The sequence below is a fragment of the Anser cygnoides genome, chromosome 3 (assembly GCF_040182565.1).
Source record: "Anser cygnoides isolate HZ-2024a breed goose chromosome 3, Taihu_goose_T2T_genome, whole genome shotgun sequence".
Lineage (NCBI taxonomy): Eukaryota > Metazoa > Chordata > Aves > Anseriformes > Anatidae > Anser > Anser cygnoides.
In genome coordinates, this window is record NC_089875.1 from 43,755,931 (window position 1) to 43,782,756 (window position 26,826).

The 26,826-nt window shown below is 38.6% G+C and overlaps 1 protein-coding gene across 4 annotated transcripts in view; it reads right to left on the reverse strand.

Annotated features, from left to right (window-relative positions):
* The window catches only part of DISC1 (DISC1 scaffold protein), a 203,034-nt gene that overhangs the window by 24,415 nt on the left and 151,793 nt on the right, over positions 1-26,826 (reverse strand). For 3 of the 4 annotated variants that reach the window (XR_007157968.2, XM_066994050.1, XM_048047234.2), the window contains exons 10-11: positions 22,249-22,309; positions 1,658-1,901 (exon numbers count right to left, since the gene is read on the reverse strand). Coding sequence is in view for 3 of the 4 variants with exons in the window: in XM_066994050.1 (XP_066850151.1) it covers positions 1,658-1,901; positions 22,249-22,309 (305 nt within the window). In the remaining variant the exon portion in view is untranslated. Of the gene's footprint in view, positions 1-1,657; positions 1,902-22,248; positions 22,310-26,826 lie in introns of those variants that run through there. The other variant, XM_048047243.2, reaches the window with a different exon arrangement.

Consider the following 26,826-nt stretch of genomic DNA (forward strand, 5'->3'; position numbering starts at 1 on the left):
ATGATAACATAACTGCTGCTTTTTTTCCCTTCAAGTTTCCCAGTCGTACGAGCACTGTGAGAACAGATGTGAGAATACCTCCATAGGTCCTTCACCGATAGGTACTTTCTTGTTTGTATTTACACATCAGCTTCTATATAAATTATGGCACATTCTCAAAACAGTGTTTAATCAGGATGGCTGGACAGGCCAGATTGCAAGCAAAGGCATTTATCCTACAAAGTTTAAGCAGCTAGATGAAGAGCTGAAGTTAGGTGGATAGTGTCCCTAAGTTCCCTCTGTAGTTGATAAGAGACAGAGAAGAAATTATCAAAAAATGGTGTAAATATACTGTCCCCTTCCACTAAACATGTGGGGAACCTGGCTTTCTGATTCCTGCAGCTCTATCCAGAACCCAAAGTCACCTCACTTCAGTTGCCTGTATGTCATTCTAGGGGATAACAATGCCACTTTCCAGGGAAATGATAGAGACTTGCAGAGATGAAATGGCTGATATCTACTGCACGAATCTCAAGAGTGCTACAGAAACAGTCACAAAGCCCCAAACCTTCCAGAGCTTCCAGGCTGCTCTTTTAAAAGGGAATCATGGCTTTCCATGACCAACAGAACAGCTCATATTACTTCAACCAACTCATCAGAGATATGATGAGAGAAAAAAAAATCACAGAGGAAAAAAATAAATCAAATCCACAGTTGACCATTTACAGCAAAAACCCTCTCTATGTGGATTCAGTCTGTAAAGTGTCTTTCCTAGGCTGCAAGTACTGTTGAAGCCCAATTTAAAAACAGAATTTTTCTAACACGAAGAGATTTTACAGTAAGGTAACACCTGGCTTTCTGCTAAGTCTCAGCCTGTATAAATGCAAAATATGGTATCAGCTTTCAATGTAATGCACAGTTCAATGGCTCCTAGCACCATGTGGGATTAAGCACACTTTTAATTTTTGTCAATCAACTGAAAAAACAACTCCTGTTGGAGGGTCTTTTTGTCACAGTCCAGCTATTGGGTCACAAAGCTTTTCAATTGCTTTTTTTTTTTTTTTTTTTGCCTTGACAGTGCAGTTAAATGATTTTTAGGTAGTTGTAAATATTTAAGCAAGGATGGCATTCCGGAGCAGAACACAAAAACTTAAAAGAAATTTCTCAGACCCTTCAAATCTCATAATTCTTTTTCATTCTTTTAATATTTGCTATATACTGGAAGCCTACCTGCATCTGAGCTAGGAAGCCTTTGACCTTTTCACGAGGGGAGGAAAAATTACCCCCTCCCCACTACAGCTAACACAGATCCAAGGCTAACTAGTCATTAGACCTAAGTCAGAGTGAAACTCGTCAGTGAGATGAGGAATAGCTGGTAATCTGTGTTAAATACTTAAAGAATCTTAAGAGAACTGTTTTTCCTTTAAATCCAGATGTACAGTCTGTATTCACTGCCTCATTAATTTCTAAATTTTAAGAAGACTGATGGTTAAAGGAAAAAGGGTTGAAGGGTTTCTGAGAAGCTAATAAGCTATTTTATTCATGTCCCGTATTGGAGGCCAGATGTTAAGTTCATTCTTAACCTGCCCTGCTGACCCATCACCCAGATTTAACTCCTCCTCTCAAAATAAAAACCAGCAGTATCACTTCAAATCCAGCTGTAGAGTATTTCAGATACCTGTTTCAGCTCACTGTGCTTGGGGTACGGAACACTGCCCCACTCTGTGCCCTTCGGAAAGTGACCTTCTTTTCTTTTCTCAGAATCAGAAGGGCCATCAGCAGCCATCTCCAGCGCATCCATTTGGTTGTCCTCTTCCTCAAAACCACAGCAACTGGTTTCTTTCAGTTGAAAGCCTCGGATCAACAGCTGACAGGCCTCCAAGTCAGCTTCCCACACTCTTTGGAGCAGCTGGCTCCCACAGCTGAAATAAAAGCCAAAAGAAAATAATGCAGTTCAGGGAGAATAGTTGCTATTTCAAGTGGGGTGACTACTTGCGATCAGATGATAGAAAAATAAAAACAATGGAAAAACAACAGCAACTCAAATACTTCCACAGAGATAACACAAGCTATTTCAAACTGAAAAGCAGCAATATGATGGCCCGATGCAGAAGTCACTTTAAAAAACTTTGTGTTAAGATGTCGTTTCCAACAGTGTGGCATACACTGGCTACATGTGACCTTCTCCTGATCTGATACAAGTCCAGGAATCTTGTGATCAGAACCAGCACTTTCTTTGTTCTGTCAGGTATATAGACCTGTCAGCCTGACAGCAGTCATGGGGCTTTCCTGAATTTCTTATAGAACATCATGTATTAGCAATCACACTATTTACTGCATTAAATCAGCTCTAGTTTTTGTAAAATAGATACAATGACTGTTCATTTTCTTGTTACGCTGAAATGTCCATGCTTTGACTCTGGTGAATCAAATTAGATTAAGCTGGTAATACTCTCCTGTCCTTCAGTCTTCTACCTTTGAATGTTGTCCTTATCTCTCCCTAAAATGCTTTTATTTTATTTATTTATAATTTTGTTACCCCACTAAAGAAAAACAATTTATTAGGCATTTCAAAATACCAAACTTCTTCATACTTTCAATCTATTGATCATCTCTCTGAGATGTCCACGTGTGTTACAAACACGAGTCCTGAGATATGTCCAAGTAGATATTTTCATCTGAAGTAAATGGCAATTTTATGTATAGCCAGTTTTTCAGAACAAGACACTGAATACTAACATCACACTGCTCTTAAGAGATGTGGTCACATCTCCATTTAATACATCTTGTCTCCAAGGAACCAAAGGATTAGGTTGCCTGCTAAAATATAGCTGATCTTTGGCAGAGCCTGGAATAGGACTCAGAAGTGCTAATTCCCATGGCAATACACACTTCTAGACAGATTTGAATACTATTATCTAATAACCACAATACTTCTCAGTGCTTTTCAAATCATATCACTTGCTATATAATAGTAGGCAATTATAAGTGATTAAAATAAGGAAAATAATTATCTGATTTTAACTTTTCTGACCAAGTTAAATGCTAGCTTATCTTTTATTCTGAATAAAGGATAAAGGAGATGCACTGCTCACAATGAATTCATTAATCCAACAAAGGTATATTTTTAAACTCTACAAACACAAGACACCAAGATGTAAAATTCACAAAGTGGTATTTTGAAACTGAGAGCAAAACCAGGCTCCAGAAGCTGTGGTACTTGATCTGAGCTTAGCATCAGCATCAGTGGTTACTGAGGGTAGGATGCAGCATGAAGTCCTTAAATCAGTCCCCAACAAGGAGTTCAGAGTGTCACTAATTAGAAAGGGGAAAAAATCTTCACTGAATTACAACTCTATGCTCCATCGAGGTAGCATTTTACTTACCAAACATAAAATAACCCCCACTGTTTCTGTATTTGTCAGTCACACCATCATGGTTACACAGTCAAAACATCTCCCTGCAGATATACATATGCCCATTTGCTTGCTTTTTGCAAAAGCTTGCTTGCAGCTATATATGACATATTATAAAAGACTCAAAACACACTAGAGACCTGAGTGATAATTTCCAGTGGATAGCTTGTTTTGGCTATTCATTTTAATGAAGAGCTCTATTGACAAAACTGGGACAGAGGTAGTGATATATGTAGTATTCACAGTGGAGAAGATGAACAGCATATATAAAAGCAGAGGGTAATAGTGCCTGGGCTGCAATTATTCATCCATGACTCAGCAATTTGGTCGACATGCTTTTGATTATGTCTTACTCCCACTTTACTAATCAGCAATTACTGAATGTACCTCTAATAGCTTGCTCTTATTTTAAAGACATCTTTGTTTTATCATTGTATCAATAAAACTGATATATCTTGACCTAAGGTACCAAGTAAGTATGTTAAATGATGTTACACTGAACTTTTCAACTGCAACCAGTAAATGCAAATATACTGGGATAATCTAGGACTACTTAAGTCCAAGGACTCTGAATCTTTTAGTCTATATTTTGAAATTCAGTGTTTAGAAGCATTTTTCAAACGCTTTTAAAGTGAAAATTATTTGAAGGCTGCAAATAGCTGACAGAGAAGCACGGACAAAATAAGCATTAAAAATTATGTTGTCCCCAACATGCAAAATCTTTACATGTTATGACAGGTATAAAAGTAAGCTCAAGTGAATTTCAGAGTTTGGTTTGTGTTTAATACACTGTAAAAGTGCATTTGCAGTCTCTTTGAAGTGAAAAGTATGTGGGTGCCTATATTGAACACAGTGGGTTTATCAGGTACACGACTTTTCAAAATGATGCAACAATATTGGGTGAGATTTTATATTATTCCTGTATTTATAAATCCTTTATGATGTATTAATCTCTAGATGTTATATGCCTGTTTGTATAATACCAAGAAAGTATCGTGTGGGAAGTTCAACAGAGGTGGGAGGAACAATTTGCTGGAATCCGCAACACATCACTATCCATCATCCATTTATATAGACCCAGCAACAACAAAGCATACCTTTATCACCCAATGATTCTGAACTTCCAAGTGCCAGAGGGCTCACAAGTCCCAGGTGTTAGCTTTTGTACAAATACCAGCAAGATTGCAAAGAGCTAGATACAGACAGGGATGTTCAAAGAAACATTGAGAGAACAGTGGACTGAACACAGCAAATTAGTTACAGTACAACAGTTTAATTAGATACATCAGCAAGTAATTAGTCTAATCACCATCAAGCACACCGAGATATCATCGTGAATGAGAATCCTAAGGATTTGCAGGAGGCCAATGAAACAGGTCTATGGTTATCTAAGATCTCCATCCCTCCATACAGGAATCACACAGGAAAGACAAAAGATGTTGTTGTAAAAACATAATGGGATACCACACTGGGATTCTAGTCTATTTTAACATCTTTAGATGGAAGTCAGTCTTTTGATACAAAAAAAAAAAAAAAAGACTGAATAGGTGGGAAAAGATTGTGAACAAACAGCCTTGACATTGAAGACTAGCAGTTATGTTTAATGTAACAGAACAGAGGGAACCAATGGAGAAAACCAAACAAAGTGAAATGATCAGAAAGACAGAATTTAAAAAGAGGAGGGAGGGAAGGAGGGAGGGAGGGAGAGCAGTCATTGCAGTAGCAACAGCATTTGGACTGGTTGAGGGTAGGGCACGACTGCTTTTATCAAGTAGATGCCAGAGAAACAAGTGTTGGAATAACTGAGATGCAAGACTCAGTACAAATAATTTTTTAGCTGGATGGATGGCTTGGACAGGTCTTATCTCCAGCATACTATGCAAAATGAATCCAAATGAGCAGACCTACGTTGACTTGAAGAATGGCTGAGACATCCACAGGAACACAAATGGAAGAATCAGGACACAGAATTCTGGATTAGGTCAAGTTGATGATGATAAAAGAGCTGTCAGAGAAACAGAGCTGTTTATAGACAGGAGGAAATGAATGTGGAACAGAGAGGCTTATCTGCAAGTTCTCTTCATAACGTGGCAGTTGAAATTATAGTTACAGATGCCTTTACAAAGTCTTAAGTAGGAAGTGGCAGCCACAAGGAGTTTTCTAGGGAATGACACCACAGACAAGGGGGTGCAGGAATACAGAGGGTATCTTCAATCTACATGTAACGCTGGGTGAAAATCATGTTGAGAGTCATATCCAACAAGGACCCTCTCTTTCCTCCTTCGAGTCCAAAGAACATTGCTCCTCACTCTTTGCACAAGATTCCCAGAGACACCAGTGGGGGCTCTTTATGTGGCTCTCAGCACAACATTATTCTAAAACTATTTATAGTGCTAACTGGAACACTGAGAACACGACTTTCCTATTGAAGGCTCTGCAGACATACAAAAGGCACATACAGTTCCGGAACATTATAGCCTAAATGAAAACATGCCCATGTAAAAATAGCCAAAAGACTTTATATTAAATATGATAATAAATAAATAATAATTAAAAAACCCCAACACAATGATAAATGTCCCCCAAAACCTACTGGAAAGCAAATTGGAATCAACACTTGGAGATGTCGCTACTTGTAAATCTCACCATCTCTTGCTTTTAGGAATGCCCCTTGGTGAGCGAATTGTTAAAAGTGGTTTGTAACACCCCAAGGTCAACACTGTGTGTTGATACAAGATATTGCTTATTTTAAGGACAGCAAAGGGAAATCCCTCTAAGAAGCCACTGAGAGTGAGACTGAAGCTAAAAGGCTGCATAGTGAGACATCTATTTGGAAACTGCATAAACAAAAGCTAATTTACCAGGGGAGATTAACTAAGAAGAAACACTCCAGACAACTTCCTTCTAACAGGCAAGCCACACTAAGGTACAGATTCAGGAACACACATACGTACCTTTTTCTAGTACTGGGCACGTTTGGTCACACACTGTATTCACTGACACTAAAGGTACCTTTCTCCGACAAGACAGCAAATGAAGTGCAACAAAAATACTCTGGCAGAAACAAAAGGGATTTTCACTAGGACAGTTAAAATGACTGGAAAGTTGTGAGGCTTACAGAAAATGGCAATGCGAATCAGAAGACTTTTCTCTATATCCCCCTCCTTTGTTGATCTACGGAAAGTTGCTCTGTATTTCGGTCACTCAATTCTATTTATATTTTGCACCACAGGGAAAGAACTAGCTCTTCTTACTCTCCATATAGTTATGTCTTTGCTGCTTTTTCTTAAGGCAACAGCCATGCAATGAACAAAAGAGGCAAGCGAAGGAAAGAAAGTATGGAGCAATAATATTTAATTGACGGGGGACTAGAGGAAGAAAGCTGTAATGCTTTACTCTTTGCAGAAACCCAACCCTCTGACTTGGTTTATCGTATTAATTCAGTCATGCATGAATAGCTCAACTTACATTTGACAAATATTTACAACTTCAGGAATATATTTTGCTTTTCTCTTTATAAAACAAGGTTAGCAGCCTGATCTTTTCTTCATCTTCCATGTTAGCTCTTGTATTTTAAGATGCCTACAAACCAATCTGTTGAACAAATCAAGAACTGCAATGTTCTTATCAGTGGGTCATGTGAGGCTCTAGGGAAAGGGAGACACATAACCCTGTTTTCCCTGTCTGGCTGGTGTTCAACAGCAGTCTGATAAGGGAGAAGGTACAGCTAGGGCTCATCAGATCGCAACTTGCAGCTGGCAAACATAAAAGTGAGAAGAGAAAAGGGTCAGGAAAAGACAGGAAGAAAACCTGGACTCTCATCTGAACAGCAAAACTTTTTTTCCCCTTGCCTGCACACTAGAAAGTCAGCTTTTATAAACATCTGAAATCAAAAAACTTCTGTTTTTTTCTTCCTGCAACTTCCTCTAATCCTATAAAACCCCTCTATACACACCAGTTATAGAATCTCAATTTCACAATTCAATTCCTTGCATTGTGTCTCTTCTCTGCAATCTCCTCAGGAGCTGAAAATCTCATGAATTCACTTTGTATTGTTTTGATCATGTGTTTCTCCCCCAGTGCGCAAGACATTTTTCCTACTCCCTTATTTCAAAGCTCAGTGACAACATTTATTTGCTGTTCAGCATTATTATTGCACTTCTCCGTGTAAAAACAAGACTCACTCCCAAGAGGTTAGGGGTCTCCATTCTCCCTTGTCAGATAATAACCTACTTTAACTCCTACCTTAGAGACTAACTAGAGCTCTTTGGCAAAGTCAGAAGCTTGCAGTATGCTTCTCTGGCACAAGTGATTTGCTTCTTTAACCTTGCCTTCTCCCTTATAAAACATACAATAGTATCTAGCAGAGTATCCAGCGTAGTATTTTACTGAAAGTAGTTTGAAGAAAATAACAATTAAGTACCCCTCTGTAGATACATGGTGTAATGACCTACTGGGGCATGCTCTGAACCAGAACCACATAGCTCAAGAAATCAGTCGTCAGAATCCCAATCTAACTTCTAGATTCTTACATTTCCAACACTCAAAAAATATGTTCTGGGCTGACTTTTCTAACATCTAAACCTTATGAGCCACAGACACTTTCTCTGCACAACAGTCCTATCCAGAAGACATCCAGCCCACCCAGACAGGACATCATGGCACAGCACAGAGACATGGACGCTGCTTTCCTGCAGCTTGACGAATGGATGATAGCGGTGGTTCTGCTTTCCACAGGATGCCAGAAATGTGCACAGGAACAGATCTGAAGAAAGAGGTGAGTAGAGCCCCCAGCCCAGCCCTCATCATGGTGAGAACTCATTGTGGCATTCTTCTCTCCTCTACTCAGGGACGTAGTAGGGCAGAGTATACCTGGAGATGCAGTACTTTATAATATGTGAGGGTGTGAAGATGTATGTATGTACTTATGTGAAGAGGTACACATATAAAGAAAATAAGCCTTTTTAACTACATAAATACCTTCCTCTTAACACAATGGTAATGATACTGAAGTCAAAATCAACGTACCATGTCTATTATGTATTTCACAGTGATAACAAAAGTAGGTACTGAAGTAGGTGCTGAAGGATCAGAATCTAAACCAAAATCTAAAAATAATCTGCTAATAATCATGACCTCTTTCCCTTGTCCACAGAAGAAAAAAATGATATAAGGTGTTAAATCTGTCCTATGCTAATATTTTATGTGAAATGTATACATGTTCTATGACTGCTCTTCCTTTCCTGAAAGGACTGTTCAAAATAACGAGGAAGAACCATTTTTCTAGTGCTTAAAACTAATAAAGGAAACTTGATTAGGGTTATTAAAAAACAAGATACCATACAACGCTGAACAACATTTTTGCTGTTTTCTCTTCAATCCTCCAGCCATTTATTTTACCCAGCACAAAACTTTAATCACGGCCTGTCATTTTTCTATCAATATTCAATGTCACTGTGTTATACTTAAATTATCTCCAATGGAAACACAAAATGATAGACTGCTGCAGCTGATGCTTTTCACTTTGGTTCTTAATGCAAGGTGGATGCTGGAATGGAAACTGACATGTCAAATGCAGGAAATCAACTAATTTACAAGGGAAGGAGGAAGGCACCTTGTAGGAAGAATTTACTACTCAATTTAGTCCCTACATTTACTGTACAGTTTATTTTTACTATATTACCTAATCCATAATGTAAAAATTTACTGCATGCTTTTAGGACTATTTATTTCTCTTTAAAAAAAAGGTATACAGTAATGGACCTCTACCCCACCTCCACTGAAGCATCAATTATAAATAGTCTATTCTAACAGTGAAAAACTTAACTTTGATAGATGAGGAGAGAGCGATCAGGGAATTCTTCTTATTAAGCAGGCCATAAAGCTATCTTCTCAACCATAGTTTATCATTCACCTCATTCATAATCTGATAAAGCACCTTCAAGTTTGGTACTAACACTGATAACTCAGTCTGCATCTTGCTTGCCTTTAGCCTCTGCAATAACAGCAAAGCCCCACAATGTCATTAAAAAGTTGTATTTTTTTTTTGACTGGATGGGAATTGCTAGAATGAGATTTTTTTTCTGCTCCATTTAATATCTGATCCCAAATGAGAATCAAAGGAGGGCCATGAATTAGCCCCAGTTTTGAAAAGCATGGATCTCAGGATCCAGCATTCATCTAAGGTCTGTTCAAACCACTGAGCTGCTGCACAAGCCTAAATACTATCACGAGCTTGAACCTCACAATATTCAAATTCTGGTGACTTCCACTGAAATTCAGTGGCTTTCAAAACCACAACCGGTTCTAATTCAAGAAAATACATTTGTTTCCAAAGGCATACAATGGGAAGAAAGCACAACATTTGAATTGAGGCCACATTCTCAGCTGTCATAAATCCATGCTGTTGCAATAACAGCGATGTCTATTTATACCCCCAGAAGAATGCATCCTTATCGCAAACCAATTAGAAGAATGAGCCTGATCTCTTCTTGTTTGTTACAGCCTCTGACCGCAAGTGGTAGGAAGCACATAAAATGAATTTACAATTCTCCTATGTTTACTTTTTATTCACCTCTGTTCTCGAATATAAAAAGCCACAGTTTATAATATATTCCCTCTCTGAAAGGGCAACAGATTTAGAATTTCAGTGTCAAGTGAATTTGGGAACATGAATCATCTTGTGTACTGCTGACTGAGCAGGAATTAGGCATGTGAAAAAAAAAAAAAAGAGGGCAAAGAAATGCCCTTTTAGAAGAGATACAATCAGGAGAGATAACATTCTCACCATGTAGGAATGTACCTTGAAATTCAACCTTTGTAACCAGGAAGACACACCTGGAAAAATGAGAGTTGGCCAAATACTGATGTCAAGAGTCGCGTGCTTCCGGAGCTCCCCTGGAAGGCCTGAGGGCACGGTACGAGCTGCTGTAGCTGAAGGGTTGAGTAAGGTCAAAAAGAGTCAAATCCCGTTCTGGCTAAAAAAGAGCACGGCAGAAAGAGCAGGGCCTACAGATCCTCCCTGGCTGGACCCTGTCAGCTACGAGGCACCCTGGGTGCCGTGCGGTGCTGCTGGCAGCACGCGGCTAGCTGGCTGCGGCCTGCACGTCCTCCCAGACTGTGAGCTTACTCCCGGCAGTAAGCACGTGAAGGAATGACTGCTTCCAAATGCTAGTGGGAAAGGCTGTTCCAGCTGCATGCAAGACAGAGCTACCCTACATCTTCACACTCAGGCTATGCAGGAGGTGACACTTTACTTATTTTCTACTGGTTTAATTACCACAACACTTGTATCTAAAGTGACAGTCAGGACTTTGTGCTAAGTCTTGTCCAAACATGGGATAGGATCATTTAGCTGTACCCCTGGACAGCGGGCAGACAATGACAGATGTCCATCCTCATCTTCCTTGATCTCTCTACACTCATTACTACTGTTGATGGCAATCCTGCTTGAGAGAGATGACGAAGCTTTTGAGAAATGCACAAACTGGTCTTGAGTCTTGCCCGCAGGGATGCACTCAAAAACAATAGCAGTAGGAAAATACACGTCTACCTCTGACCAGTTTTCTCACCAAGTTCAGAAGGGATCAGGTCTTTCTCACCACGTACATTCACCTATATGCAACCACCAGGGGACTTGGTAAGAGAGCATAAGCTGAATGTCACAGACACAGAGGCGACAAACAGCTTTGCACATCTCTCCCTCCCTCATCACATAATCATATAGCCACAACTGAGAAAGGATTGCATGAAATGAGGTCAAAGAGAAGATAACAGCTGGGTGGGTAGAGCTGGGCAAAGGACAGGTGATGGTGGTGGGCAAAGAGAAGTACTTCAAAGAGTTTGAGGCCACGATACACTCACCTTTATCTCAGTAAAAATTGACAGACTGAGAAAAGTCTCACAAGATTACTGAAAACAGTATCCTGCTTAACTGGATGCTTTCCATTGATTTATCAAACTCAATCCCTAGTTTCTGGAGTGCCTCTCACCTGACACTATGCTCTTGCTAAACGTCTGCAGATAATGCTAGCATCTCCTGTTGCACACATTCTCCGTTATCTGGGTAGGAAGATGAAAAACACAGTCCTTTAGCTTGACAGAGCTTCCAAAGCAGCTACAGCACACAGCAAATACGCCCTATTCTTCCCAGAGTATGCAGAGTCCAGCTCATGGTCTCAGACCTTATCTTCAGACATCCTCCCGAAATCAGAGGATGAGATCAGTCACTGAACATACTCTCTTTTTGAAGCAGGTGGCTTTCTGTCTTGTAGCCAAAGCCTCTTTGCATGGGAAATGGTAAACTATTAAAAGCAAATCAACAAAGCTCATTGCTTCAACCTTCCCTTCATTAATGCAAATACACGTTAGGACAGACATCTACAAGGAAAATTGTACAGGCTTCCAGGTCAAAATGCCAACACAGCCTACTCTTAGGCATGAGGAAGCCAGTGTGGCTGATGTTAGTCATGTCAGACATTCAGCATTCACAGAACGGGATCCTCCCACATTCATTAGAATCGCTGATTAACAAACAAATAAAAGAGGAAAACATTACTTTTGCTCCAAAATTGAGAAGTCTTAGCACACCAATGCAGCAAAGTGATGCAGAATTACTTATTCCTGATGATGCACGAGTTTGCAGCCTAGAGGACTATCATAATATTAATGAGTTTCAGCAGATTGTTGAACTGTAGCTTTGTAGACATGACTGACCAACACCAGAACAAAGCAGCATAAAAAAAGGCATACTGAAGAAGAAAAGATCCTAACAAAATACACAATTACTAACCATCTAGAGAGGCTGTGAACTTTCAGCATGTTTTCTTTTTAAGCAAGAGCAATACTTTGTGTTTTTCTAAGGGGAGACCCAGCATTGCCCTCTGATGATTTCTGCTATGCTAAGGATAAAATGAATGGAAGACAAAGAGCCTGGAGGGAAGGAGCGGGGTGGGGGTGGGAGCAGAGGGAAGCTTTCTCATGAATAGGCTGCAACATCCTCTGTCACCTTGTCTTTGCCAATGCTGCACACTTAACTATGGAAGTTAATTCAGTTACTTAAACAAAACAAAACAAAAAAAACTAGCCTGGATGAAATCTGAATTGATACAGACAGAGAGTTACTAAAGGGCATGTGACTGTGTGCTTTATCTTCAAAACCTTTAAGAGACATTGGAAACTGGCCTCAAATCTGAGTTTCTTTTTTTCCTAAAAAGGTCTATTTTCAATGCTGAGATTGGATTTAAAAGGAAGAGAGCTCTCCCCTACTTATCATAAACCAGTACCATCATGTATCAGTTTCCCCATCTCCCAATTAAAAAGATAAAAAGAAATAAATATTTGCAACCCAGCATTCCTGAATTAGCAAAATAAAACAAAACTAAACTAAATAAATAAAAGGAAAGAAGAAAAGGCAATGAAAATTGGAAAGTCTGCCATTCTTGTGCTGTTCTTCAATTTACTGTTTTATGTAGAAGCCAAACATTAATTTAAAAAAGTTCTGGGCACGATATATATCAAATAAACATTGGTGCAATATTAATTCCCCATTAGGACTTAAAGTGGAAAAATACAATGTGTACGTCGTCTTTCCCCCAGACAAATGCTGGACCTGGGCCTTCTCATCGCACCCCTCCTCTTCTGCAAAGAGCTCTTTCCACACCTCAGCCAGCATATGCTTATTTGGGAATTGAAACAAAGTCCTTCTCCACTAGCAGCAAGCACTCTCTTTACCTCTGCAGAGCCAGAAGAAGACCCTTGCTGCCACAAAAAACATAGTGGGTTCCATGAGTGCAATTATCACCTATCTTGTGAAGGCCACAGACAGGAGCAATGGTCTTCTTTATCTTCTCACTTGGTGGAAGAAGCAGATTACATCCTTTGCCCTCCCTCATTTTTACTGCCCAGGCAACTTGTATTCATCTACAGATGGGTGCAAATATTGGTTCTGCTGGTGCTGAAAAACACAACTGAGAGGTTGGCAACCAAGAGCTGCATCCTGGCAGAAGACATGAGTTTGTCTACCAAGGATCTCCACCATGGGACCAGATCACCATGAAGATGAAGTGCACATTACGCTGGAGAGACATGATTACAAGTTCGTATCTGCTGCACTTCCAGAAAGATTATTTCAGTTACCACCCTCTGTGGGTTTTAGCCATGGTTTCCATGCCCAGAAACAAAAAGAACAGCAAAGATTCTCAACTTTCCTCCAGCCCCAGTTAATCTAGGCTAATCCATTTCCATGAAGCAATGCCATCAAATTTCTCATGAGGTTATTTAAATTTAAATTTACTAAGCATTTCCAAGATACTATGTGCTGGCAGGACATTGCAGACATTTTCAAATATACTGCAAATGATTGTGAAGACAGAAAGAACATTTAATGAGAATCTGTGCTGTGGTCATGCAGTCTAAGATATCCTGAAAAATAATCTGCTCTGTTTTAAGGGTGAGAATGGGTTTTCTATGAATTAAGTGCATTTTTATATTTCTATTTTCTGGTACTTTTTTGCCCTCAGTGGCATACAGAGAGGAGATACACAACAATAATAGTTCTAAGGAATGAAGTTGGAAACAAAATAAAGAAGGTAAGAATAAAATTTTAGAAGTGGAAATGAGACAAGTAAAGGGAAAGGGGAGAGAAAAATATAAATAGAGACCAGGGGAAGAATTGGAAAGCCCTCTCTCCAAGAATACTAACTTCAAGAACAGCAAACAAAAAAGCCCACAAATGTTTAAAGTAGAGGAGGGGATAAAAATGAGTTAGATAGGATATATAAGTTTTTATTTTTGGTTAATTGGATTCACCATTGTGTAAACTAAATTTTCACAGCTACTCAAAAAAAGAGGACATATCTCCTAAATAAGGCTGGGCTAGTACAGCAAGCAAAAATTACCTGTCATTTATTAGCTAACACACTTAGCTGTTTGCTTTTCAATATTCACAGCTCATTTTATTCATGAATATTTTGGGTGAGCAAACTTCCCCTCACCAGAATACTACCAATACAAAAGACCAGTGGGGTAATAAAGCAGCTTGAATATTGTTTCCAAATATTGAGTGGGAGCAACTCTGCGTATGTACACTATCTTTGCTAATTTCTTCCTCCCCTACAGAAATCTATTCAAAATGCTATTTTTGTTCATGAGTTCCTAAGTTCTTGTTACCAGTTACACAGCTGAAGTGATAATCCTTCAATTCATGATATTATGACCTTTCCACAGCAAGTAAGCACAATGACATAAGTTGCTGTTTTCAGGCTGGAAAAGAATATCAGGAAAACATAAGCCTTTAAGAAACAATAACCCTGTTTTCATGACAGCGGCTCTCATGTAAACTGAAAAATAAGGTGACTGAAACAAAGAGTATTGTATTGTTCAGAACATGGAGAATTGATTCTCCAAAGAAAAGTGTTCAATTGTCCCAACGTGTGTTTGGTGACACTGCAATGTTCTTTAAATGTTTCTGAACCCAGACAAGTGTTTTGCTGGTGGTGGTGGCTGAGAGCTTTTTGTGAACCTCTCAGTATGACAAAACACCACAATATGTTAAAACAAGATGGTTTTATTCTAAAGAACAGCAAAACAGATTTGAGGCAGAATCCCTTCAGATGTCACAGAAGTGTGCAATTTCCTTCCAATTTTGCCAATCTGATAACTTATTTACTGTGTTCACTTCCAGTGGCACCAACATCTAACCACGTTCCCAATTTTCTACACTTAAGATAGCCACACAGGGCCTAGTCCTACAGTCCTTTGTTACAAAGGGAGGCAACACAAGTGATTGCACTGACATGCACAAGCACTTTTTCAGGTAGATAAGGATAAGCAACTCCTTAAAGTTATGGGCAAACAACATTTTGGGAAACTAACCTCATACATTCTATATTCTATAAATATATATACATATTATAAATACAATATAAATAACATATTATATTATATATATGTATATCCCACACAGACAAGACCAGTAGAGAAGTTGTAACCAGATGACAGATAACCATCCATCCACAAGGACGCTTGGCCGTTTTGATGTTCTCTGAGCTCTCAGACCATCAGCCTATCCCCTCAGTGTGCTATTGAGAGCATTCATACCCAGCTCCGCTCCCAAAATCATTTTGGAGACTTAGCGTGTTATAGAGGAGACCCAAGACACATGGTATGTAAACTAATGAGATGAATAATAGGCAACAAAAATGACTGTTGTAAGGCCATTCATTTTCAAGTAAACTGGATTGTGATGTCTTAGCAATTAATACTGAGTTATTCGGTTATGGTTTGGGACCCTCAGGACATTGGAGGCCTTGTCTGAAGGATGCAGCTCAATGTAGTTGACATTCAAACGCATTAAAAACATTGCCTGCATGAGAAAACCACAAATTTCCTTTACAGGAATGCAAGTCTTGCTAAACACACACAATCCCCTTCACACTTCGGTGAACAAGGAGCTGCAAGGTGTGCAAAGGAGCGCACCTTACAGCAGGGTACGACTCCACTACACCTCATGTCCTGAGCACCCAGGAGTTGAAAAAAGTCATTAAAATGAAAACAAACACTGCTGATTAGAAAACAAACCAGGACAAATAGCAAAAGACAATCAATTGAAGAAAAAAGGTTTTACATACATTCACAAAGTTACAAGGTGCTGTATCATTTAAAAATCAATAATGGCAAAGCACCGTCATTGCAATATTACATCTCACTAGCAGGCATTTCTTACTAGCTTCATTTCCACATTCTTGCAGAATAACACAGAAAATAGCTCAATAAAACACCTTTGTGTAATTGTCACCAGTTATTCCTGAAAAATATTATTCCCCCAAAATAATTTCATGATTCCTATCTGGGAATTAGAAACAGCAACTAAAAAGCCATGGTTTTGTGATCAATGGAAGTCGTAGGATAATCTTTGAGGCCTGCAGAAGAGTACAATCACATTAAATTCCCTCAGCTCAAGAAATGTCATCGTTACATCGGCTGGTACAAAAAAATTGTTTCCAGCCTGAGGCAGTTATGATAAGGGATTTAGAAGCCATCACCATGTGGGCCACGAGATACAAAGGAATGCATCACTGCATATAAAGCGTCTCTTGCTCCCCATTTCGAAGCTAATGTTCTCACAGCTGTGTATGACTTAGACCAGCTGGGAAGAAGAAAGGGACTGAATGAGTCACTAGAAGTATCCAGCATTTTGTCTAGCCTGTGTTTAACACTACTGCAGCAGAACTGTTGGTAAGCAAAATAAGATCAGATGATGATACTGCACGCGCTGGGGCTGCGTGTCCTCTTGGAAGCAACATACAAAACGCCTAATCTTCAGGGGGAGGTAGGCAAAGATGGCATTTCAGTCATATCCGTGCACTGCTACAATGCTGCTGCCAGCTGAAACAGCCCTCAGTGCAACTGAGGTGGGTCACGGGTTACACAAAATTACCGCAGGCCATCTGGCACTCCCCAACACGCTCGTGCTGCTGTGTACAGGAGGGGGAGAAGCTTTTGGAAAGCCTTACTAGCAGCCTTTGCACAGCAACTCTCCTCTAGCAGCTGCCAGGCTTTGTGCACGATGACATGCAGGACGCTAGCAGCCCAAGATGAAATCTCACCCCTGCAGAAGATAAGAGGCTGGAGACTGCCAGAGAGGGGCTTTGTCACCAAAATGCTCAATATTTGCAAGCTTGCGCTTGTAGGCTTGGATACCACAGCCTACTCTTCAAAAGCACGGTGCCAGACTTCAGACAGGGCTCTGAGTGTGTGCACTTGGACACAGGGACCTCACCTGACTGCAGAAAATCATGACTGTCTTGAGAAATCTTGAAAAGCCTAATTATTTAATTAGCGATGAAACCAGCTCCTCCTGGGGTTTCTGCTGCCTCAGGGTTCAATTTTCCATGGCAGGTCTGGCTCTTGGATTCTGAGTGTCAGCGAAGGGATAAATGCTAGTCCCAAGGTCTTTTGTTTCTCCTATGTTTAATTTTCACTCTGCCTCCTCCCCCCGAAAACACATTTTTCACTTGTGAGATGCCCCTTCATCACGTAGCGTATCTATCATTAATTGTTTAGGCTATGGTTCAGGCATAACTTTTACATTAACATGCAATGCCACCCAGGAAATATTTGGTACGTTAAAAGAAGTTCTTAAGGCAAATGTCAAATGATCCACGACATATACAAAAGAAATATTCAGCTGCCACTCTCTTGCAACAATTCTGCCACATTTATTCCATCTGCTCCAGAGAGCAAATTTCACAGATTATCAGTTTCTAATAAGTTTCACAAGGGCAATGTATTCCAAATATGTTTCTACAAATATCTAGCAGATGGACACATGAAAAATAAAGCACTGTTATCTCATCCTGTACCTCATGAAGCTGATTTGCAATACTAACGATACTTAGTTTTCTTTGGTATAAAAGCCTCCTATATATATATGTATACATATTTTAAAATAAAACAGGTGTTTTCCTCTACTACTGCTAAAACATCAGCAGTGTCTCCAAAGGTAAGAAAGAAAGAAATCCTTTTGCTGCATATTTCGGTGATATAACTGAATTCCTGTTTTTTGCACAGCACTTTGCAAGGTAACTGTATTTGCCATGGAACATTTACTAGCTTCTGCAAGGGCAATGGTCTGAAAGATATATATATTTTTTTAATTCTACATTCTTCCACACGTTTTTGGGGGTTTCTCCAGCTATCAAATATAGATCACACAGAGATTGATCTTGATATGCACATGCATTCCCACAGCCCCCTCTGTGACAGAAGTGAAATAGACTGAAGCTAGGACAGAGATTTAATGAGACATAGGGTGCATGTAAAATATGACAGACGTACAACCAGTCACATCGCATGACTTTCATTGTGATATGTAAGCTAGCTCAGATGATGACTTTTCAGACAGAAATACAGATCAGAGGTTTCTTACCCATTTAAAAGGCAGATAACTTCAAAACCAGGTGAGTAACTGCAAACGCCAAATCGAGACTTAGATTCCAACATCTAAGCACCTAAACAAATGTGAGTTGGTACTTACTCTCAGTTTCCACTGATCTCAAAGGTGTTTATTAGTACCCCACACATTTTGCAAAATGTGGCCACTTTCATTAAGTGCTGAAGTATTGATCAAGGAGGACATTCAGCACAAGTGGTGAGCTGAAGTTGTCCACATAGGACTTCTTACATTTGATATACCCATAGAAATGTCTTCACTGAACACAGTCTCGTTGTCCTCTGACCACTTCTGTACATATCTTGTTTAACAGCAAAAGTAAAGCAATTTGCAGTGCCATTAGTAAATGGAAGCAATGGCAATGGTATTTGATTAATACCATTATTTTAAAGAAGAGGTAGTGACTGTAAAAAAAGCTATGAGAGGTTTGAAGTATCTTGGTGATTGGAACAGAGACAGCCTGCAGGATTATTAAACCTGCTACTTATTTTTTCTTGAAGGATACTGTCCTGAACAATCGCCAGTCCATTGTTCAGAATGCAAGCTGTATTTTAAATGGAAAAACAATATTAAAAAATCAGTGTAGTTAATTGGCAGTTAGCTTCTTTTATGTGAAATTATTAGATACTAAATATATTTGCTTTTTTATCAATACATTGACAAAAAGTTCTTCCTTCTGTAAATGCAAGACAATTAAGGAGTATTGTTCTTAATCAGTCATCAACATTGTATTAAACTATCTGAGAACGAACCCATTTTTTGGACTGCAGTCAAAAGTGCTATACTTGTTCCTTGTTTTTTTTTTCACAGAGAGAGAGAGAGAGAAAGGTACTCCAGTGGACAAGCTAGGTACTCCACATCCCCAAAAAAAGAAAACACAAAATGAAAATGAAACCAAAATGAGAATTTATTCCAAACTACACTTTCCTTAAGAAAATAAACAAAAGAGAGAAAATAAATAAATAAAATTGATATTTTTTAAAACATATTATTCTAACTCATTAAAGCTGTTTTGGTCTGAATTTTCTTCATTAATTCTCTTCTATTATAATATCAGTCAAAAAACACATTTCTAAGAGTTCTACCTTATTTTGAAGCTATACTTTAATTTGAATCTAGGTTGCTTCTATTTGAAGTGATGTTTCATCTGCAGAAAAACTTAAAAAGTTTATTTGAATTCTTGTTGCACATGCTTGATCCTCTACTGGTCTCAAAGGCATCAAAAAAGTGCATCCATGAGCCAGATGCAAATTTCACCTCTGAAGAAGAGGTGAAATGCAATCTTAAGAATGTAATCTTAAACCATAGTTCTTTAAACTTTCCTTGGAGAATAGGTCTTCAGCTTATGATTTTTAAGGAGTAATATGAGCACCTACATGAAGACCAAAAAAGAGAAACAGTTTCTCAAGTAACTTCGCTAAGTAGGGGGAAAAAAGCCTCTTGGGCTCTTGTTTACTTCTTTTGCTTACTCACACTATAAAGCAGGTGGAATTAATTATTTAGAGACCAAATAACCTTTAAAAAAAAGTAACTATAACCACTTAATTTGCATAAATATAATGCTATTTTAAAGATGTAGTATCCTACTTTCTGGTAAAAACATCATACATTTTCTCTTCCCACCAATATATAAAGAAAATCTCATGTAATTAAGAGCTAAGAATAACTATTTTTTGGAATAATACCATTTTCACATATTGAAAAACTGGTTCAGGACTGAATCTTCCCTGTCTGGGGGCTTGGCCAACACTGTTGGATTATTATTATTATCATTATTAGGAAGGGAAATTTCAGAAGTTTGGCACTACCACAACAGTCTGGAGGGTTGGAGCATCCAGGTGGCCAGTTAGGGACAGAGAAGCTGATGGCAAGCTCTGAAGTGAATATTAAAACCGCATTTACAGCTGCAGTGACACACACACAGCACTTGGAGTTCATGTATTTGTGTCCCCAGCAAAGGCTGGGGAGGACACTCAGGACACTCATCTCTCAACAGCACAACTTTGAAGCCTGTAGCCTTGTGATAGAAAACCTAGACTGAAACTGGCTCAGGCTTGTATGGTACTAAGGAAGGCAATCCTTGTATACAAAAGCAAAAAAAAAAAAAAAAAAAAAAAAATTTACAACACTTGAAAACTTAGATTTGCTAAGTAAGGTTTGAAATGGTGAACTACTGTCCATAAAGAAATGCACTAGCCTCCAAAATACAAAGCAGTGTCAAGAAAGGATTTTAACTTTTAATCCTTGCCCTGAAAGAATACTCTTCACAGAAGCAGGATGAATACCAACGGTTCAGCATTGGATTTTCTCCCACAAATACTAGGAATAGGGTAAAAATGATGCTGAAAGCTCATAAACAACACTTATCAAGACACCTAAAATTGTATTACAAGTTAAAGTATGGATGCTGTAAAGCAAATTCCAGTTTCCAGACAACCCAAATGTTATATAAACAGATGTTAACAACTAAAAACAAACCACTACCGCAAAGCTATCTGATGAATTCTGTGAAAGCAGATTGAAAAAGTTCTGTACAGCTTCTCCAAGTATTTAATAGTTAGAGGGATTTATGTCATTCTAGTAGCCTGATATATCATTTGAGTCCTCACAGGCTAGAAGCATCAATATATCATCAATATATGTTGCTATACCTTATGTTTTAAATTTTAATAAAGAACAGGGTGGTTTTTTTTTTTGCCTTTTTTTTTTTTTTAAACAACCCACAGGAGGCTCTTAAGACTTGTGTTAAACTTAAGTATTTGAGACTTCTCTAGCTAAGTTGAAATCAGAGTTCTGAAATCAGTTATGAAGTATCAAAGTTATGGGGGGTAGGCAAGACAGACACAGCTTGATCTTTGAAGTCCACTTCCATCATTTTTCACTCAGCTCAGACTTACTTTTAAGCATGAAAGTTATGCAAAATAAGTACCTTTATATTCAACAGTGTGAGTGAGCAAATTTTAAAATCTGGAAGCATTTCTACCAATGCAACAACAAAATGAAGGCAGATTAGTAATTACACCTGCTCAAATACAGAAATAGGAGTGGCATTAATTTGGGGGGGTTGCATTTTTATTACGGCATAAGCTTCAAACACAGCCTATGAAAGCTTTTTCTAATATAAATACTTGTGGGAGACAAAGTCCACTTTTCTATCACAACAGTAGTGCAACGTTTACTAACAACCCTTCAAGGAGCAGCCTAAACCTTGAGGACTAGTCTAGAACCCCCTTCACACAGCAAGAGTAGGAAATATAAATGCTAGCGTTGCTTTAAAAAAACAACAAAATCATAAATATAAGTGTATTCTACATTAGGATTCAGTTCCCAAAATATCTCCATTGTTGTCTTGGTTTCTATTTGCTTTCTAATTCCTCAAAATAGCATTCTTTCAAAACTGTTATATAAAGGGTCATTACTTGTTAAGGACGCCCAGAATTACAGCAAGGGACTCTTTGGCTCTGCTCAGAGCTCAATTCTGCATAGTGCCTTTTGCAGCTGCAGCATCCCCACTACTCCACAACTTCTGGATGTTCAGTGGTTCACACCACAGATCACAGTACCTGCAGGCAGAGTTGGAGTGATGTGCATCAATTGCATGCACACTCCCTTGTCTCTGGCTGTACCAGCTCTGCTCAAGAGCAGTCCTGTGTACTGGAGAATGCCCAAAACAATGTTTATTTCTTTTACCTGCATCCTTTGGCAGGTTGCTGGTAAAGCTGCTGAACATGGCAAGGAACAGAGGTCATAACAAGAACATTTGGGGGATTTCCAACCTTGAACAATTCTGGTATTATTCTAACGCAAGTTCAAAAACATTCCCTAACACTTTTATGTATGTCAATGATGCATTAAGAAACATTTTTAATATTTCAGAGGTTTCCATGATATCATCCTTACCTATGTAGTTTATCTTCCAGCATCTCCATATACTTTTCAGCATTTTCTTTTACACTGGTCACTGCAAGATAAAATTCAACAATTAGCTACTGGTATAACTGAACAGTTTTGTATTGTTTAAACCATCTCATCTCTTACCCACATATTTTTATACACATCAGTTGAAAATGGGAATTCCAATAATCTTTCCACAATTAAATTACAGTATATGTCTTCCCCCTTTATTCTTGAAAGTCTATTGTATGTGTACTAAATTAATATATCTACTGATTAATACATCACTAAATTAACCACCCAGTTGCACCAGAAAAATGGTGAGACTAATGAAGGCACATATCACAGAATGTATCTTGTCAAAACAAACGAAAAAACCACACAACACAGCTAGATCTTTGTCTTTACCTTCAGGAGAAGTAGACAAGCCTAATTCATCAATCCCTGAACAAGAGCCCTGCAAAATCCTCTGAAACCTTTATCAAATTTCTTCTGACAGAACTGAAACAGTGTGGTATGGGAAGCTTTATTTGACCACACAAGCTTTTTATGACCTAAAAACCAACCAGCCAAACAACTTAGGACCTAGCTATCATCTCCACACGAGTCCCTACAACCTCTTCACTGAGAACAAACTCCAATGAACTACTTACTCAATGTACCACAAAATAACAAAGCTATGTAAGATCCTTGGTACTCCGTCCTGGGTATGAATGGGGGAAAAGGCAAATCCCCTCCAGGAAAATGGAGGCTCTTAGTGGATCATCACATTATTATTATCACCATCTTTACCTGACAGCTGCTCGAAGTCTAGTAGGACTGTTAATTTGTTAGTCATTTTGAAACCCTTAACTCACTGCACATCAATGCTATGTTCAGTTTATGGGAAGACAGATTCTACAGAGTATGGCTGTTTCTATGGGTTTGCTGCGTGGATCATCTACCCTCTGAATTTACCCATCCATTTCCTCCCATCTCCTCTACAATACAACGCTTCCACGTTGAGCTAACATAAATCAAGTGCTGCATGTATTTATCACTTTCCCTCTCATTTTTTTCCATTTTTTCCCCTCAAAACATAGAATTTCACACACTAACGTCTAGTCTGAAAACTTGGTGTTAAACAGGTTCGTTGTTCTAAAGTTGCACAAACCTACTCAGGCAATACCATTTGCAGCAAACATCAGGGTCAATGTGACATTGACTATCTGCAGAAGGTGTTCACCTGGTCAGACAGAAGTCACACATCACTGAAGGAGTCTGCACCTCAACAGCAAACATGGGACACATTTCATGAAGCTAATTCATTTTTTGTTTGTTTGCTTTTTTAAAAAGAGAGGTAATCAGATTATATGTATTTATATATGTATACATACACACACACACACACGCACAGAGACACACACCCTAATTCTCTATTAAAGCATCACAATGTCATCCCTGGTATCATTAATCCAGAATCACTGTCAGAACAGGTTTTGCAACACAACACCTTGAGCCAGCAGGATTATGGAAGATTATACTGTGTATAGACAACTGCATTCATTTCTACGTTCACAGATCTATCTCACCATTAGAAGAGTGCTGGCAAACGTTAAGCAAAAGGTTATATGAGGATTTTTGCAATGGCACTGGAAACTAAACAAGTTTCCTTATCTTGTAGCAGAGTTTTCTAACAAGTACAGGGCTCAGTAAAAGTTCTTGCTTTCATTACCATTCTTTTATTCCCGTGTTTCCTGTGGAAGTGCAGAGAGCCTGCAAGTCTTCTTTTAATGACACACTACAGTTTTATATAAACTACAACCAGCTTTTCAAAACTCCCTATCTGTCAATTTGCAATGTGTTGACCTGAGGTTCAGCACACACTTTGATAACAGATAGCTTCAAGGTATGTGGCTGCTGTACTTCCCATTCTCTTGCCATTGTCGTAATATCCTTGAACATGAGCTGTTACAATTCAGGGGCTTATTCGTTCTGATAATAAAGTCAGCAGATATTAATAATTTTTGGAGAGGGATGAGAAGAGGTGGAGAATCTGTTTCACACTCACTTTGTTTCTAACTGATATAGTGACTTCTTATGTTACATGAAAGATAAACCTTGCTTTCAATTTCTCCTGCTGTGCTTGTCACTTTTTAATTGGGTATGATCTGATGGAGTAATTCGCACTTTCACAGTTCAGTCCTGCCCCTACATGCAATTTTACAATGCCCTTGAAGCACGCAGCTTAATATATCAGCATTATTCAATGACAAAAAGTAATGGACAAGAATACACTGCCAGTCGAAAGTAGGTCAGTAAAAAGCTAACACTCATTTGGAAATCACCTCACATCACTAAACCACACTCCCTCCCGTCAAATGTTTTAACTACATTAAAAGAAATGCAAACTTTGCTGCTAAAAGAGAAAGCTATCCAGACTAGCTTTGTCTCCTTGCCTTCTTGTGCATGTAATTGAAAGAGCTGTGACCTGGAGATTTTGCTTGAAGGAAAATACTGCTTAAAAATTCGGTGGGGGTTACTTCCGCTGTAACAAATTGCAAGCAGCACCGCAACAAATACACAAATACTTTCAGCCTTTTAGATCATCCATTTGAAATAGAAGACAAGCAACAAATTAGCAGGTTTTTTGTTCTAGCTTAATGAATCTATTCACCATCACTTCAAAGCACACAAAGTGCAAACTGGAAGCCATGCGTGCCTTAAATCTAGCTAGGAAAGTACTAGATGACAGACAAAAAAAAAGTAGTAATAATTTATGAGACTCTTTTCTGCATAAACATGCCAAATGGTTTATTTTTATATTTAAGTGAATGAGATTGCTTTTTTTCATTGGTTCTCCAGGGATTTACATGCTTAGCTCATATTGGCCTTAAGGGGAGTTATTAGAATAAAAACATATAAATACCCATGGAAGATCGGGCACCAGGGTATTTGCTAAGGTTAAAAATATACTTTTCTTGTGAAGCCTTAATTGAAGAAAAGTGATTCAGCATTTCTCTCTCTTATGTTATATCCTTCCTGCCTACAGCAGCAAAGCCCAGTCGTAGGATCAGTCCTGGTGCGATGGAGCTGAGGGGCAGCAGTGAGCTCCTGTGGTAGCCTTTTAGTTATCACAGAGTGCAAATCTACCATTTTTAAAGCTGCATAAACATCTTACAATAATTAACTTACATAGCCTTCTTTCAAAATATCATGTGTGTTTCTCATCTGAAAGGAGCACCCCGAGGGTAATGTTACTTCTCTTAATTACAAGTAGTAGTATTTGAGCCTGCATGTGAAACTATATCATTATTTTTATCCCCAATCTTTGCTCTCACTAAGTGAGCTTTCAGAGACCATGACATCTGCTTTGCATTCCATCATCAACATTTTCCAAAATTTTCAAAAAATGAGTATCTGACTTGATACACCTTGAACCCAGTGGAAATTCCAGATGCAGGTGCTTGGCACCTCAGAAAAGAAGGTTCTTAAAACTGAAGTGCCTCAATATCATACTCAATATCATAGCCATTTTAAATGCTACCCTACAGGTCTTTAATACTCCAACAGACCATTGGACTTTTTTTTTTCCTTTTTTTTTTTTGTGAGTGAGCAGTGACACATTTTGACACATTAAAGGTTGGAAGAGCTACAACAGCTGCCAGCAGATCTAGACCCAGCAGAAAAAGAACTGCCACACATTGCCTGCCTGCACGACAAGCCCGAAGCCAATTCAATTAGCCTCTCCCTTCCCCAAGCATTACTTTCCTTCTCAAGTACTTCATTAGTCAGGCAAAGTGAAGCTCCCACTGACTTCAATGCGATTTTTGCCCAACTTAAGGAAGCGGGATGAGATTTGGCTCTTTAGAATGATATAAAAAATAAAATTAACTGCAAGGATATGCATTGATCCAGCTGCGGTAAACACTGAGGGCAGAATTAGTTGCAAACAAGGTTGACAGATGTCCTGTCATTATTCTATCTTTGAAGTGTATAAACGATTACTAATGCTAAGAGGAATGCAAAAGCAGAACATGATCAGTTGAAACCATCTGATCTTTTCTGTAGTGGAATATGTGCCGTATTAATGTGTGAAGTTTTGGTCTGAAAAACTGTGGAAAAGCTTCGATATATTTAAAGGTTAACTTGAAAAGCCAGTCAAACTTCAGAGAAGATATGTCAGCTGCTCAACTGCATGTCAAGATGATTTGTCAAGCCACGGTAACAAGATTTCAGATTACAGAACAGTAAGGAATTTTGCAACTTGCAGACATGGGAAAAACCCAAAGAACAAGCTTTGAATAAAGAACAACTGCATCTCTCCAGTGCGTTATTCCCATGGAACTCAAAAAGAACAAAAAAGGCCAGAATTAAAGAGAGGAAAATAGGTGGTTCAATAAAGACGTGAAAATACTCCAAAAGAGCTGTTATTCTGAGTTAACTCAATATACCAAATTCATTCTGGTTCACCGATTATTTTTCAGTAACAAAATAAATATTGAGATATGTAGTTACTACCTGTCTCTTCAAGCGATTGCGTTTTAAGAAATCTGCTAATCCTTTAAACATCATTACAGAACAGCACAAAATTAGCCTAGGGAA